Here is a 17,526-nt window from a genome sequence, read left to right on the forward strand (position 1 = left end):
TCTCTTCCTTGGTTTTCTTGTTCATGTGGATAACCCAGAGAATGCCTGAATCTAAGGTGCCATCCTCTGAGAATCATCGCCCAGAAATGTGCTCTAGCTGCAGTGTTCCTCTTCCCATTGGAGATAGCAGCTCCTTCTCTGGGAGTTGTTCCAGCAGTCCAGAAAGGATAGTTTCTCAAACTTCCTCTGTTGAGAACCCATTGGAGAACCAGAAAAATGATCAAAATAATTCAGATACTAAGATCTCTGAGACAGAGACCCTTAAATCGTCACAGAATTTTCAGACTCTGCCTTCATCTCCACTTCTGGTCCCCCAAGAATCTTTGGCCTCTTCTGAGGTCAAAGAGAATTTATGTATAGATTCTTCTTCAGCTTCACAGCATGGACGGGATGCCATCCTCTATCTCCAGACACAAGTAGCTGAAATGTCCCGAGTGATACGTGATCTGCAGTCCAGGAGCTGTTTTAGATTTCATCATTCTAGGCCAAGTGAGAACTCCTCAGTTCCTTGGGACATCTCCACCTCTAAGGAGGAAAATTTATCCACAGTTGAAGAAGAAACTGATTACAAATCACCATCAGCTGATGACAAAGGGCAGCCATCTGACCCCAGCCAATCTAGTTTCACAGGTCTTTTGAAGAGAATGGAACAAAGAGGTGTTATAAAAAGGGTGACATTACAATCTGAAGCAGAGTCATGTGAAGGGAAACCTGATTGTGTGACTTCTAAAAAACGTTTGGTTCCTCCATTGCATCCTCTTCTGAGAATTGCCACCACTGAGGTTTTTAAAGACCCTGCTGATTGCCATCCTTCTTCCTTCATGGGACACAGGGTATATCCTGTGGCCAAGGACACCTCTCCTTTCCAACCTAACCCACCAGCTGAAGGCCCCATTGTAGAAGCATTAGAACACAGCAAAAGAGGAAATACAACATCCCCTCTAGATTCTACCTCAAAAGAAATGGAGGTCATGGGTTGTAGGTTTTACCATGCTGCCTCCATTGCAGCCCGAGCTGCTAGCTACATGGCTTATATGACTCAATATCAGCGTAAACTCTGGGAAGACATGGAAGATCTGGTTCATGACCCAGAGTTTGATCGTGGAAAAGCAAGATGTATAATATCTGATGGTATGGATGCAGGCCTTTGGCAACTTTGTACTACTAGGGACATAATGGATTCTGTAGTCAGAGTTATGGCCATGGCCATAGACTATAGAAGGCAGGCCTGGCTTCGACTTACATCTCTTACTAAGAAAACCCAGGAGAAGATCTCCCACTTGCCCTTTGATGGTACTTCCCTTTTTGGACAAGATGTAAAAGCTGTTGTTGCCGAAGAGAACAGTATAAAAGAAAATGACTATAAAGATCACAAATACTATAATCAGCATCGATACTTTTATAGTCATGATCAGAAAGCACATTATCACAATAGAGGATACTCCAAAGGGGATTGGTACAAACCTCGAAACCACCCCTATAGATATAGAAAGAAGGGAGACTCTCCAGAACGCCATGGGTACAAGAATTAATAACCTGTTTTATGTTCAGCAGAATAGTCATTCAAGATCCTAACTATTTTACTTGTTCCTCCTCGTACAAATAGGATCTACAGGTAGGAGATCATCTCAAAAACTGAATGCATGTCTGGAATGATCACAGCTGACCTTTGAATTGTAGACTTTTGAAATGAGGTATAAAATAAACTCATGACTTACTGACCAAGTGAGCAGTGGAGACTTTCTTGAAAGGGTTGGACAAATGTTTATCCTTTATTTCTGGTCCAAAAATAAGTTTGGAGGAGGGCCACTCAGGAATCTGAATCCTCTTGTGATTAAAGAAAAATATAAAGATTTGTTCCTCAGGAAAATCTTACCTGTAAACTGAGGACTAGCAGATATTTTGAATCTAGAAATAACCTAATACTAGATCTCTGTTTACTAAGACCAGAGGTAAATCCTTCATTTTTAGGTTATCAGTGCTTCCTTGTTCAGGCTTCAGTTTGACAGATCTTCACAAAATGACACATCTGTTAAAATGTCTTTATGTCAAGATGGTCAACTCACCAAGAGTTCATACTACTGTCAAGCTCTGTGAGACTTCAGAATCAGCCATGAAGCTTTGTGTCAACTGGAATTCAAGTCAAATTTTGCCAAATCCAGTTTGTTTCCCCTTGGAATGGCTAGATGTCACAGGTCTTCTATGGACACCAACTGGAAAAAGACTTCTACCTATAACATCTCTGTAGAAATTGCACAGTAACTATCTTCATCAAGACTTTGATGGCCACCATACCATCACTACTCATAAAGCTACATGTGAGAGAGTTCTTTGTTGTCATCAGTCCTAATAGTCTTTGACCTATCAAGCTCTCATATCAAGTTGTAAGACTGAGTCATGGTAGTCTCTCACTGTAAGCTGGGCCTTTCACCAAGATGGCCTTCTTAAACAACCTACCTTCTAAACATTTAATTCTTTTGAGCTTGATAGTGCATCACACTCTAAATACAAAAAAGATACGCACATCAGTGCCCTGGAAATAAAGGATGTTACACGATCCAGGCATGAAAATCTGAACTCCTAAGAGCAAGAATTCCAAACATGCCTGACAATCTTCTCCCCTTACTGTAATAAAGAGGGATACCATCAGTCTAGATTTTATTGGGAATCCTTAAGATTTAAAGCATAGCTGTGGATTTAGTGAAGAGAACATGATATCCATTAAGGATTTGAAAGGCTGAAATCAAGACTTCAGTGATACATTCTTGGTTACTTGGTTACTTAATTTAGTCAGATTCTTAGTGTAAGAGACAGCTTATCTTTTTGCTCCCAGTTGATCCCAGTAATAGTTTTTCACCGTACTGGAACTGGCAGCAGATACCTCAGTTATATGTCCCACAGTATCTTCTCTTTAGACTCAAGGTAGTGGATGTGTGGTATATCAGCCCTTAGATCCATGTCTTCACAGCATGACATCAGGAATGGAGAATATGTCAAGTTTGAGGGGTCTGAATACATCACCTAGTATTATTTGCTTGGCAGCCAAAACCAGTTGTTTTTCTTTTAATTGACAGACTTAATTCTGTAACTTCTGTGTTTTTTCATCTGCTTGGTCGAGGCATTTTGGATATACTACTAATTGAATATGGCACTGTTTTATGGTGTATGTGGCTTCTTGCCATAGTTGTTGCACAGTGGTAATTGACATTTTCTCTGGTGCCACGATTTTTAATAGTTTATTGGAAGCTCCTTCCTCCTCCCCCATCATAACTATATTCAGCACCCATTTTAAAATCTACTTTTCTTCCTTTCCTTATTTGTGTTACAGAGGTTGTTGGCGTAAATTTTACTACTTGGAAGAAATTATTTTGTCAGTTAATTTCCGGGTACTGTATTGGTCATGTTTGTCCTATTTGTAGATTAAACTTGAACTAGTCTTAATAAAGGGGGTATTGTTTTGCAGATTTAGCCCAGTCATATAAAGAGTTAATACTTACCTTATTTTTCTGTATTTTACACAAAATTTTATTTCCACTTCTGTGGAAAAGGTCCATGCCAGTGTTCTTTACAAACTGTCTTTCAAACTAAACCCTAGAAGAATATTGATTACCTGAACAGAAACAAAGGCCTAAGAAATCATACATTTTTGTGGCTTATGTGCATTGCACCAATCAAGCAATCCCATGTGCTCTTGATACTGGCACTGTAGTTTTATCTTAGAGAACTTGCCACTGGAGAACTCAGTGGTGAGAGACCTTGGAAATGTTTTATGTGACTGCACATACGTGTTCCTAACTAGCTAAGGCTACTTCAGACTCTTTTCACTTTCCATTTCTCCCCTTTTCCTTCCCTGAATTAGATGCTATGTCATAAACTTGGTGGTTTTTGACATACCCTTATTTCAAACCTTAAACTAAACCAAAATAAGTTATGCCTGAAAATGTGTTTGTCTGAAACTATTTTGGCACTTCCCTTTAATATACTTCCCCTCCCCTTTGCCTTTTAAATTGTGGTTTAAAAAAAAAGAAAAGAGGCACATAAAGCTTAGCACCTTAACCATTTTTTAAACGTATGGTAGTGTTGACTATATTTGCATTGTTGCCCAGCTCCTCCATTCTTAAATATTTGTAAGATGATGTTGCTGTTCTCTTTTCCTCTTGTGATATTTATGTTGCCCAGTAATAAGTAAAAGTATCCTTTCTTAGTTACTCTAACTGATATGCCCAAGTGTCTCCAGATACTCTGTTTTCCTCAAAGTGTAAAGATATAGGGAAATCATCAAATTGGTGACCAAGTAGTTCTGAAAGGATTTGACCGTTTAATAGGGATGGAGACAGAATGCATATCAGGAAGAGTTTTTAGTTGTAGATTAGTTTCTTGAGTGCGAAAGAAATATCTTTAATGTGTTTATTTTTTATTATTTTAAAATCTCTGGCATACTTGAAAGATGATAATGTTATAAAACTTAAAGTGAGGATTTGGTCTAGGGAGATTACCCCAGTAGAATCAGAAACTCTTAGATAATAAATATTCGTATTATGCCTGCCATGTTCAGAGCCTGCAACAAAATTCTCTAGTAGGCCAACCTCTAATGTTTAAATACCTCTAGGTTTTCTAGGAGGCCTTGGAATAGTTGCAAGTTTAATGATCTGTTATTCTCAAAAAGGATGTATCTAATGATCTTTTTTCTTCAAAATGTTACTTCTTGATTAGATATACAATGTATACAGAGACAATATGGTTTCTTGTAGTTACTGTGTATAGAGAAGTACTGTTTCCATTTTTATATGAAGTGCCTTTTTAAATTCTACACTTTTCTTTAAAACTTAAATTTTGATGTCTTGCATATATTGCTTGTGGTATTTATGTGAATTTTGTACAGTGATTTAATCTTGTAGTTTATTACTCTATCATTTGTACAATTGCACTATCTAAATGTACTCCCTTCTGAATGTTAATTTGTTTATAGCACTGTTGATTCATTTCAGAAGGTTGTAGAGTATGCCTTCCTCCCCTTTATTTAACTAACTAGACAGTAGTTCTTTTTTTTATTAGTGAGTGGCCAATTTTGGGGGGCCTTAAGACAGCTTTGTTTTCTATAGATGCCCTCTAGGTTTTCTGATTGTCTCATATCTAACCTTGTTCTTAGCCATGGTAACACAACTTAATATTTGATAAGTGGGTGTGTTTACTTGGTTAGAATAAGCAAGGACATTTTTAAAAAGCAGTAAATTTGCTGACACTTTATCTTTTTTTTAAAAGACTGAATGACAGCTTCCTTATCAGTATAATTACAGTTAAACTTTTATTTTTTTTTTTAAACTGTGTGACAGCTTCTTTATCAGTATAATTCCATTTATTTAACCCTCAAAATGACATTTTGAAGGGAGCATAAACTCTTTCAGGCTACTTGGACACTATTTAGTATGCTTTATTAGTACTACACTAATAATTTACTGAGTGATACCTAAGTGACCTGATTGATAATGTCCTTAAGGACCTGATACATCCAGGATAACCTCTCAGGTACTGTAAACAAGGAGGTTGAAAAAGACACATTCCAGAATCCCTTTGGTAAAATTGGATACTGATGTGGATGGACATGACATTCATTATTCTTAAAGATATAACTAGTTGACTGGGATTCTGATGAAGGTTTGAAATTATGGATTAGATATTTGTAGAAGTAGTTTAAAGATTGCAATAAGTGAAATCTTTTTTTTTTTTTTTTTTTTGAAACGGAGTTTCGCTCTTGTTGCCCAGGCTGGAGTGCGATGGCGTGATCTCGGCTCACTGCAACCCCCACCTCCCGGGTTGAAGCAATTCTCCTGTCTCAGCCTGCCGAATAGCTGGGATTACAGGCATGCGTCACTATGCCCAGCTAATTTTGTATTTTTAGTAGAGATGGGGTTTCTCTATGTTGGTCAGGCTGGTCTCAAACTCCTGACCTCAAGTGATCTGCCTGCCTTGACCTCCCAAAGTGCTGGGATTACAGGTGTGAGCCACCGTGCCTGGCTGTGAAATCTTTTTTTTTTTTTTTTAATGTGAGGCGTATTTTGCCGCAGTCTCGCACTGTTTAGGTTCTCTTGTCTTTTGGAATTTCTCATTCTGTATTTAATGTTAGTGGCTAGTCCAATAATTGATTGTCTCATCTGTATGCATCTTATGCATGTGATTCAATTGACTAGATCAATTCTGTATGGTTTATCATAGTAGATACACAAACCAGTCTTTATTTTTTACCTAAGAAAATATATAGGTGGAAGTTATCAGTAAACTGGTGATTATTGTATTGAATGCAAATCTTTTTATTATTTTTCCAGATATATTGAGTTTTATAAAATATTAAAATATTATTTTATGAAATTTCCCTTCCTGGATGAGCAGAATATTGTTTTATTAAATCTTCTCTTACTAGTGGAATATTTTTTACTTCTTTGTCTTTTCATTTACTTGTTTTTTGTTGTAATGAAAACTTTAGTAGTGTTTGGTACCATTGAGATAACTTATTACTGGAAATTTTGTTGGCTTCCTGTGGGATATATCTGAAAGTGGTCACAGTCCAACCATGTCCTTTTGATGTTGTTAGCATATCAGTTATTCTTTGTATTGATCTTTTCTTCTGTATTCAACGCCTCTTTCTGAAAGGATGTCTGATCTTCCCATAATCTCTTTGATGTAGGTGATATTTTTTATTCTATCAGTGTATACTAGACAAGATTTTGATGTGGCTTTGTGTTTGTATATTTAAATACCATGTCTTTAAAGCATTAGTAGAAGAGATATTCTAGTTTCTTCTAATGTCACTTAAAAAAAAAAATAGCCAGTCCAGTATCTCAAACTACTTTGATTTTTGAACTTAAATCAACTTTTAGTGCTACCTTGTTTAATGGTAGTATTATTTTCTCATTTCTACATGTTCACACACATTTATTATATATAGTTTATGGTTAGAGGTATCTTATAAAAATTTGGAAGCCCATCCCCATGGATTTATTATATATAATACAGCCCTGATATATCTTAAAGTTAACCCGTTAAGGGCTTTACTGGTTGAGGTAACCTATTTCAAATGGTGTGTTGGGTTTTGTGATACCTTGTCAAGAATTCAGTAAGAATTTTCAGGTTGTCTGTATTTTCTTTTGGGACTTTGGAGATCTCTCAAGTTGTATTGTTTTGGAGATCTCTCAAGTCGTATTGCTTTCTGTATTCCTGAGTATATTCCTTTGGTAACATGAAGGTAAATAGTTTATATTTGATGATTTTTTTTTTTTTTTTTTTTTTTTTTTTTTTTTGAGACGGAGTTTCACTGTCACCCAGGCTGGAGTGCAGTGGCGCGATCATGGCTTCCTGCAGGCTCTGCCTTCTGGGTTCACGCCATTCTCCTGCCTCAGCCTCCTGAGTAGCTGGGACTACAGGCACCCGCCACCATGCCTGGCTAATTTTTGTATTTTTAGTAGAGATGGGGTTTCACCGTATTAGCTAGGATGGTCTCAATCTCCTGACCTCGTGATCCGCCCACCTCGTCTTCCCAAAGTGCTGGCATTACAGGCGTGAGCCACAGCACCCGGCCTATATTTGGTGATATTTTTAAGTTCTACTTGGACTTTAAGTGCTTCAAGAATTGTGTTCAGTTAGTAGTACTTTTGTAAGACTAACCCTGTTCATATGCTATCTTTGCTCCATGAGCTATCATAGTACTGTTTTCTTTCATTACCCATAAGAGTGGCTCTATCACAGCATTCACTTTTAAGGGCTGCAGTTAGACCTCTTGTTAACTCCTACTTTTATCTGTGATGGCTATGTTTCATACTACCTTTATTTATAAATGTAGTAATGTGTTAAATAACTATCATGTTGTGGTCCCTTAATACCTCTTTTGATTGGTGAGGTAACAGTGATGTGGATGATGAAATAAAAATGTTTCCCCAAGTCACTAAGCACAGTTTTCAACTCATTTTTTTTTTACATATTTAATTTACATTTAACTACTGTTAGGTATGCAGCCAGTTCCTTTTTGCCTTCATTAGAATCTAGTTATATAAATAGTTTCATTTAGATTCTTGGGACAGAGGGCCTGTGTATTGATCTTTCTTTAATGGCTTGGAACAGCTTCTATATGTTCTGACAGGGTTTGGAAGCATGTTGATATCCTTGTGTCTAATTGTCATCTTCCTGCCTGGGAAGACAGTAGAAGAAAGAATCTGCATTTGTATAGTCTCTGTACAGGCTCTGTGCTGGTTGCAAGGCACTCTTGAGAGAGAAATTCCTTCTTATTTTGCAGATGAAAAACTGAAACTTAAGAGTCATTAAGCAACTTGCTCAGGTAGTAGAACTGAGTTTTAAATATAGACTTTTTCCAGTCTCAATTCAACATTATACTAGGCTGCCTCCATGTGTTTCTCAAAGCCCCATTCAAGTTTTACTTCTATGGCAAACTCATTTCACATACACAAATCTTTTTCTTTTCTGAACTTTATGACTTTGCTGTCACTCCACTAAAGTATTTGATGTCGTATATTAACTGATTCCTGATTATTTCACTTGTCAGATCAGGAACCCTATCCTCTTAGTTCTCCCATTGAGATTTCACTGTGCTGGACTGAGATTATTCTTGATTCATAGTCATTGGTTTCTGTTTCCATTCATTTTCAGCACTGATTATGTTAATCGTATTGCTTGTGTTTTTTCTTTGTTCTGTGTTGTTTATTACATTCATTTTGTTTCATATAGACACTTAATTTTTTTTTTAACTGGCATTTTGAGGATATTGGCTTAATGGAAGGAAAAAGGAATGGTGCAAAAAGCACATGGTATTTGAATTGCAAAGACCTTGACCCTCAGTATTAGCAAGTCACTTATTTTCTGAGCCTCAGTTTTCCTACTCTCAAATGAGTTAATATCCAAAAGTACTTTGAAAACACTAAAGCTGATACAGATTTCCTTTTTTAAGTAATTGTGCTGTTTCTATTCATGTTGGATATGGTGTTCTATGGTATTAACTATAGATACATACCTTTTAAAATGTATCTAACAGCATGTAAATATTCATTTCATGCCATGTGATCATGTTCCCCCTTTTATGATTTTTTAAGACTATCTTACAAGCCTAACAGTGTACTAAGTCATTAGAAGACTTTCTAATAATGTATTCATATTTCTATTAAAGTAATTTAAAGTAAAAGTCTCTTTTCCCAAGTACAAGCTAAGAAATGCTCATAAGAAACAATAAGAAAATAATAAGAGAATGTAGAATGAAGAGCTAGAGTGTGTATGTATGTGTATACAATTTTTGATAGATGGTATTTTGTTATTTTATATCTGTGTTGAAAACAGTCTTTTAGTTTGTCAGACATCTTTTTCAGTACCTGCTATGTGCAGGCAGGTGCTAAGAAAGGTCTGAGAATACTGAGGGTTAATAAGAGATGGCATATTCTCAAGAGAAGTAAATACCAATAAAGTATAAGAGCAGATGTCCTTTTTGGAAGAATGCCTGTGGTGATGGAACAAAAAAAGCCATATAGAGGGATGAGGAAAGCTTTTCTTACCAAGTGTGTGAGCTGAGTTTTGGAGGAGAATTAGGCAAGAGTTAGTTGGCCTGGTGGAGAAACAGGAGCCAGGCATTCAGGTGGAGGAGCAGGAGAGTGCAACAGTGTGGGTAACATAATGGAGTGTGTCTGGTTTCAGAATTATGAAAAATAGTCTTTAGGGGAAACAGAAAAGGAGGAGAGTAAACTAAAAGAAGTTGATAAATTATCCGTGAATATATACTGGTTCCTACATATTCAAAGTGTGCTGAGTTTGTGTAGCCATCACTTGTAAGGTTGTAGGAGTTGTCTCTCTAGGAGATGGTTTGTACCGTAGTCCATTATGTACATCTAGAACAATTCTTTCCCGGAACTGAGCCCAAGCTGGGCTTTCAGCAGTGCACCTTTGGCTCTGGGGCAGCTCAAGCAATCGGAGAGAACTGAGGCACTGGTAGAGAACAACTCTGAGGATGAACAGGGTAATGCCCCTGAAGTGGAATGTGGTATCCCTTCACAGTTAAATGGTTGCATACTTCAGGGTCACCTGTGGAAAGGTGTCCTCAGGGTAGCTAAAAGTGGTTAATTTCCTTGTGTTTTGACTTACAGATGATTTCTAGGTGGACTTGGGGAAAATAAAGATACTTATAAAAATATTGCCTCATTGGCATTTGGAGGTGTTGTATTGAAGGAGGAAGTGGGTTCCTATCACCAGAACCCTCTCTAGGTGATTCAGATAGGAAATTGGGTTGTAGACCTTGTCACAGTAATATCTCCAGCAGCTCCAACACATTTTGTCAACTTCGTGTTTAAGTTTTTTTCCTTGCTGTTGGCCCCTTTTAGCTTCTTTTTTTTTTTCTTCTTTTCCTTTTTTTGTTTTTGAGACAGTCTTGCTCTGGCTCCCAAGCTGGAGTACAGTGGGGTCATCTTGGTTTACTGCAACCTCCACCTCCCAGGTTCAAGTGATTCTCCTGCCTCAGCCTCCCAAGTAGCTAGGATTACAGGCACGTGCCACCATGCCTGGCTAATTTTTTGTATTTTTTGTAGAGATGGAGTTTTGCCACGTTGGCCAGGCTGGTCTCGAACTCCGGACCTCGAGTGATCTGCCCACTTTGGCCTCCCGAAGTACTGGGATTACAGGCGTGAGCCACCGTACCAGGCCCCATTCCCACTTTTACTTTTATTTTCTTTACAGTTCATCTTTTTTTTTTTTTTTTCCCCCTTCTATGCCAGAGGCGAAACAGTGGCACGGGGGTTAAAAATCTGTAACTCCCTTTTGGTTTGTCACACATCATATTCAGAGTTATTGTGTGGTTTTGTTTTTTTTTTCTTTTTGAGACTGAGTCTCACTCTGTTGCCGAGGCTAGAGTCAGTGGTGTAATCTCGGCTCACTGCAACCTCTGCCTCCCAGGTTCAAGCGATTCTCTTGCCTCAGCCTCCCGAGTAGCTGGGATTGCAGGCGCCCGCCACCATGCTCAACTAATTTTTGTATTTTTAGTAGATATAAGATTTCACCATGTTGGCTAGGCTGGTCTCGAACTCCTGACCTCAGGTGATCCACCCACCTTGGCCTCCCAAAGTGCTGGGATTATGGGTGTGAGCCACCACGCCTGGCTGTATATTTTAAAATTCTCTTAAGTTCCTAAGTTGCATTGTTACTATTATTTTTTGGTCCTGTACTGAAGGAGGATGAAAGTCATTTTCCTAAAATGATTTTTGTAGAGAGAGATGTTGGCAGTTTACTCAAAAGAGAACATAGGAAAATCTTTTTTAACAGGTTTGGTAGGACTAGCCTTCTTAACTGAATAAAGTACTTTACAGAATGGGGTATATCTATATGTATGTTTTAAGATTTGTTCATACAAAGCAGATGTCCTGTGTACTTTGTATTTGTAAACAACTAATTGGGGGTGGGAAGGAGATTGCTTTGTAAAAAGAGAGTTTCCTGGTCCTAAAGCTTTGCTGCTGGAGATGGTAAGATGGTAAATAAATATTGTACTGTTATGCTGTGTTTATCTCTTCTGCTTTATCTGTATTTGCATATAAAATTCTTGAGAAAAACCATTGCTTTTCAAAGTGTTATTTGGGATACAGTTTGAGTTATATAAGTTGAGTGGCAGGGGCTTCTGGTAAACAGAACTTTGTTGGGGGGTGGTGCAAACTTCAGACCAAACCATGGATTGAAGCTTTAGGATGGGCAATAATAAGCAGACTTTGAAATTGGGTTTCCATGAAGTAATCCATTCGTTGCAGGATTTCTATTCAAACCAAATGCACTAGTCAGATACTGTGATGATGATGTGCAAAGTTAATTCTTTTGCAGTTGGTTGTTCCTTTGAGCTTTCTTTGAACTTGGAGTCCCTTACATATAAGATAGAGATGATGAAAGAAATACTCTCCAGTTGGAACTCCTCTGGATAATCAGTGCCAGCTGATGTTCAGGAAGATATTATGACTGTAAATAAACCTGCCTTGGATTGTTTTGTGTATATCCCCTCACCTTATTCTTTACCTTCCTCCCTCCTACAAATTGCATCTTTTCCTATTACTAGCTTTTTCATTACCCAGAAGGTGCCTATGATGAGTCATATAGGAAACTGGTTTGTTGTGGTCACTTCTCTGGAAGTATTCTTGCAGAATACTTTCTTCCTAGGTTATGTCAACCTGTGTGGTATATGGAGCAAAATTGTTCCATTTCATAGAGAGGTCTAGTGACTTCATATTCATAATGTATTCATATTTCTATTAAAGTAATTTTGTAGAAAATGTGAAATGGAAGCTTTTTGGTTCATCAAGAACTAAAGTGCTTTTTAGAAATTAGTAATAATGATTTACAAATATAAGTCATTTATCATTAAAAGGCCACAAAGTAGTACAATGCTGTGAGCTATTGTAAAATAATTTCTTCTGTGAAGCCCTGCTTTTTGTTGTTTTTTTTTCTTTCTTTCTTTTTAAGCCTTTATTTTAGGTTCAGGGGTACATTTACAGGTTTGTTTTATAGGTAAACTTGTGTCATGGGGGTTTGGGATACAGGATTATTTTGTCACCCAGGTACCAAGCATGGTAACCGATTGTTATTTTTCTGGTGCTCTCTCTCCTCCCACCCTCCTCCCTCATGTAGGCCCAATGTCTGCTGTTCCCGTATTTGTGCCCTTTGGTTCTCATTATTTAGCTCCCACTTATAAGTGAGAACATGCAGTATTTGGTTTTCTGTTCCTGTGTTAGTTGACTAAGCCCTCCAGCTCCATCCATGTTCCTGCAGAGGACATGATGTCATTCTTTTTTTTTTTTGGGCTATATAGTAGTCCGTTGTGTACATGTACTACATTTTCTTTACCTAGTCCTGCTTTTTACTATTGTGTTCTAGAAATTGCTTCGCAAAAGCAAAATCACTCCATTAATTCCGCATTCCCTTTGAGTTGGTATTTGCAAACATTTAAAGTAACTGATTTAGCTAGTTACCACAGTAAGTTACTCAGAGGCTCAACTTTTCGGTGAGTGATGTGTGAAGAATAAAGTGAAAGATCTGCCTGAATTTAATATTTGTAAAAAATGTACTCATGGATCTTTTAAGAAAAATTTTTTTATAAAACAGTTTAGAGCCAGTTCTGTCTGGCATTTAGCTTCCTAAACCATACTACATTTTCAGGATCAAGAGTGAGTTCAAGAAAGAAGCATTTGTAGATGAATTTTAAGAGAAAGTTATGAAGTCATGTACATTCATCTGAAGTTACTTAAGTAGAAATTTAGCTTGTACTAAAAATTTATTTTGGTGTTTAATTGGCTTCCTTTTGAGCACATTTGTTAAACATACCTGAGAGAACTTATCTTCGTGACTGGAAAAACTAAGAATCCTGCTTTCTATATTTACATTCCAAACAATAATAGAGAAAGGTGAGGTCTAAGTGAGCTGAATAAGCATATATTTTTAAGTTTCAGCTTTTAATTTGACTGTATACTTTCATCAGTATTTTAAATACATTTTAAAATGCAGAGTCAGACATGCTTTTAGGAAAACCATATATGTAAAAAAACATACAAATTTGTGTTTGAGCTAAATGTTTTTTGCTTTAAGTGATAATGATGTTTGCCTTGAAATTTGTGTAAAAGTATTTTCCCAGTAGCCATTAAGCTTGTTGAGCTGAAACTGACTTTCCTTAATTCTTGATTAATATGTTTCTGTTGGATTTGGAAAATAATGTAACCCAATATTATACATCTAGGGACAAAAATCTGAGAAAAGTTACATACAATTTACTAATAGATTATGTCCCTTCTAGATGCAGCATTTCTGTCTATATTTGTGTAGGATAGATATTAAACATATTTTTATAAGGCAAAATTAGTGATTTAAAGCAAGACCATTATGTTCCCAAACAAAAGACCGAGATCCTTAACATTTTTGTCTTCTTCATTCATAATTAAAATTTGTTAACAATTTTATTACATATGCTGATTGTAGAATAATTAGAAGATAAATGTAAAAAAAGAAAAAAGCCTCGAGACAGAAATAACCACTATTTAACACTTTGATTTATATAGCCTTCTAGATTTTATTAATATATATATTTACAGGATCATTTTCACTTAAAAACTACAAGTGTTGCTTGGCACAGTGGCTCATGCCTGTAGTCCTCGCACTTTGGGAGGCCTAGATGGGAGGATTGCTTGAGGCCAGGACCAGCTTGGGCAATACTGCAAGACTCTGTCTTCACAAAAAATAAGAATAACTTGCTGGGCGTGCTGGTACCTGCCTGTAGGCCCAGCTACTCAGGAGGCCGAAGTGAGAGGATTGCTTAAGTGAGCCCAGGAGGTTGAGGCTGCAGTGAGCTATGGTAACCCTCTAGCCTGGGTAACAAAGTGAGATCCTGTCAGAAAAAAAAAAATTAATTGGTTGATCTATTAGTACTAATAGGGAAGATATGTTGAAATGTAAGTTTAATATTATCATTTCATTGATTATGGGATTTTGTGTCAGGTTGTCATTTCTAGACTTGGACTTTTTGCTGTAACTCTACCAGGGCACATTAAAAGATAAACATTGTTCTTTAGAAGTGTTGCTTTACCTGTATATGCTTAACTTTCATGGAGATGTGTCCTCAGGTATAACCAGTATCCTGAATATGGTTATCATTTATAGGATACAATCGAAATTTGCTCTGTGCATGTTTTATCTAAAATTTTAGATAAAAATGTAAAGAAGTATATTTGAGAATGTAAGAATTTCATAGTAACTGAACCAGAATCTGCCTTTAAGCTTCTTCTGGCTTTACATCCTCCTTAATTCTATGCAATTGTGGGTTTGGAAGAAAATTGATGCAGAGATTGATCTGAAGTATTGGCAAACAGAAGACCCCCAATTTCCCCAATATTTTTCTTAAGGCTTTCCTATACTTCTCCCCAACACCGATTGGCTAACATTGATAGCTTATTAACTGTCAGTATGGACCCTTTAATATTATGTGTTTTATTTAAAGATATTAGTCTTTAAGGTCTTTAAAGAAGGGTGACCACAGGAAGTACTTCAAGGAGGATAACCCTGAAGATCCTATAGCTGCTAATACTCAAAATGAAACTTAAAAAAAATGATTTTTGCTATGGATCCGAGCCAATTCAATTTTAGCTTGAGAATTGAATTCAGGTTATGTCTGAAAGCCTTATCTTTCTTAGAAAAGCTCCAAAGACCTAAGTGATAATCAAGTTACAGGCTTTGTGGGAGATGGCAAACCCAGCCTAAGGAAAGCAGTCTGGAATTTTACAGTTTCACATTAAATTACACTTCAGCATTGTGGCATTAGGGAAATGGTAGAAATTCGCAGTGCTAAGAATTGAGTGACCCCTTTAACCAGCTACCTTGACCCCCATACCCAAGATTTGTAGTGAAAAAATATTGTATGGGCTGGGTGCTGTGGCTCATACCTGTAATCCCAGCACTTTGGAAGGCTGAGGCTGGCAGATCACTAGAGGTCAGGAGTTTGAGACCAGCCTGGCCAACATGGTGAAACCCCATCTCTACTTAAAACGCAAAAATTAGCTGGGCGTGGTGACACACATTTGTAGTCCCAGGTACTCGGGAGACTGAGGCAGGAGAATCGCTTGAATTCAGGAGGCAAAAGTTGCAGTGAGCCGAGATCACACCACTGCACTCTAGCCTGGGTGACAAAGTGAGACTCCGTCTCAAAAAAAAAAAAAAAAGAAATCATATGACTAATAGAGTCTGCCTCATCTACCTAATCTTTTCCCAGTTTAAAACATCTTTCTTTAATACATCCGTTTTCTCAGTTTTAAAGTGCTAGCTTCAAAATTGGCAGATTTTAGTTGAAACACTTGCTTTCTCTATTACCATTTCTTTTCCTCTACCCCTAGCAGATTTCCCCTCAATATGTTTTCAATATTGGTAGCCAGAGTTCCTTTTTTTCTTCCTTTTTAAGAAGAAAATAGAACCTGGCACGGTTGCATGTACCTATAGGCCCAGCTACTCTGTAGGATGAGGTGGGAGGATTGCTTGAGCCCAGGAGTTTGAGTCCCGCCAGAGGACCTTATCGCTAAAGGAAAAAAAAAAAAAAATCAGAGAAACTTTCTCCTCAGTGGGAAGAAGAAAGCCCAGAGTCAATTCTAAGATGTCTTTTGTTTTCAGCATTAGGGCTTGTGGGTCTTTTCAGCCCTTCAGTGTTGTGAAAGAGAAGAAACAGATCAGCAGAATTAGTAGGGAATAACAGAGGCAATTCATTGAGACATAACCATGTACAAATTGAGTGTCCTTTATCTGAAATGCTTGGAACCAGAAGTGTTTGGATTTTAGATATTTTTGGATTTTGGAATATTTGCATTATAGCTTTTGGTTGAGCATCCCTGATGTGAAAATCTGAAGTCTGAAATGCTCCAAGGAATGTTTCTTTTGGGCTTTATACGGGCACTCAAAAAGTTTTGGATTTTAGAGCATTTTTTTTCCAGATTTTTGGATTAGGGAAGCTCAACTTGTCATTAAATAAAATATGTAGGCTACTAATAGCTAAATATAAGAAAAACAATTATAGTAAATAATGACAATGCCAACAGGTTTTAAAACCTCTAAAAGGTGATGTTAAGCTAGTGATTAATTTTAGAGTGAAGTTGAAGAGATCCAAATGAATGTTTAAATGGCTAAACAACTTCTCTTCCTGGTGTTGTATGTTTTGATAGCACGTGAGTATAATTCGAAGGGAGTAAAGTTTTAAGAACATACTTACATGACTAGTGGATTACTGAAATTTTTTCCTACTGGATATATAATTGCTGTGTTTCTATATTTAATTTTCATTGACCTTTGCATCAAGAGTATATGCAAAAGTCAATGAAAAGTACTGCATCAGAATCATTAAGTATGCTTTAAAGTAACCATTAAGAAGAATAAATATTATGTAAAGCTTTTCCGAATGACTGTAACTTCAAAAGTAACTTAAAATGGTTTTATTATGGCCTAGAACAAAGTAAAATGATAGTGGAAACATCAGTTCAAGGACAGTTCTTCCTGAGTTAGGATTATCTAAATTTATCTAAAACATGACCCTCTTCCTGTCCCTAGAATATTCACATTGTTGTTGTGACACAGGAGTTTCAGAGAGACCAAAAAATCCCTTGATTTCCTATCCTCACACCCACATGGCTGCATAAGTGACTTAATGTTTGAGTAGGAAATATTTTGTTTGGTGTAAGGGTAGCAACTTGAAATATCTTGATAAATTTTCTGCAGCTTGTAGTCTCCAGATTTTTTTTTTTTAGGCATAAGATATACTTTCTATTTAGGAATGTCAGTCCTTCTCTCAACCTTATAGGAGGAGAATTGTCATTACTGTCTTTTTTTTGGGGGGGGTAGGTAAACAGTAATTTATACCTTGTCCAGTTTGCCTGTATGTTAATGTGACCTTGGTTTACCAGGTCAAGCATGACTTTTGCTAAAGTTTAAAACCTAGAAAGTATTGTCTCAAGAAAGTTAACACACTCTATACCTATGTTTTAATTT

General features: G+C 37.0%; 2 protein-coding genes across 8 annotated transcripts in view; one reads left to right on the forward strand and one right to left on the reverse strand.

Moving 5' to 3' along the window:
• The window catches only part of DST (dystonin), a 1,587,602-nt gene that overhangs the window by 635,974 nt on the left and 934,102 nt on the right, over window positions 1-17,526 (reverse strand). The window lies entirely within an intron of this gene.
• ZNF451 (zinc finger protein 451) overlaps window positions 1-17,526 on the forward strand; it is a 376,340-nt gene that overhangs the window by 304,610 nt on the left and 54,204 nt on the right. Inside the window, exon 4 of one of the 7 annotated variants that reach the window (XM_050788781.1) lies at window positions 39-15,723. The exons of the other annotated variants lie outside the window; for them this stretch is intronic. Within the exon in view, the coding sequence (XP_050644738.1) occupies window positions 39-1,532 (1,494 nt within the window). The 3' untranslated portion in view covers window positions 1,533-15,723. Of the gene's footprint in view, window positions 1-38; window positions 15,724-17,526 lie in introns of those variants that run through there. 7 annotated transcript variants of the gene reach the window in all.

Source organism: Macaca thibetana, chromosome 4 (genome assembly GCF_024542745.1).
Source record: "Macaca thibetana thibetana isolate TM-01 chromosome 4, ASM2454274v1, whole genome shotgun sequence".
In the NCBI taxonomy this organism is placed as follows: Eukaryota; Metazoa; Chordata; class Mammalia; order Primates; family Cercopithecidae; genus Macaca; species Macaca thibetana.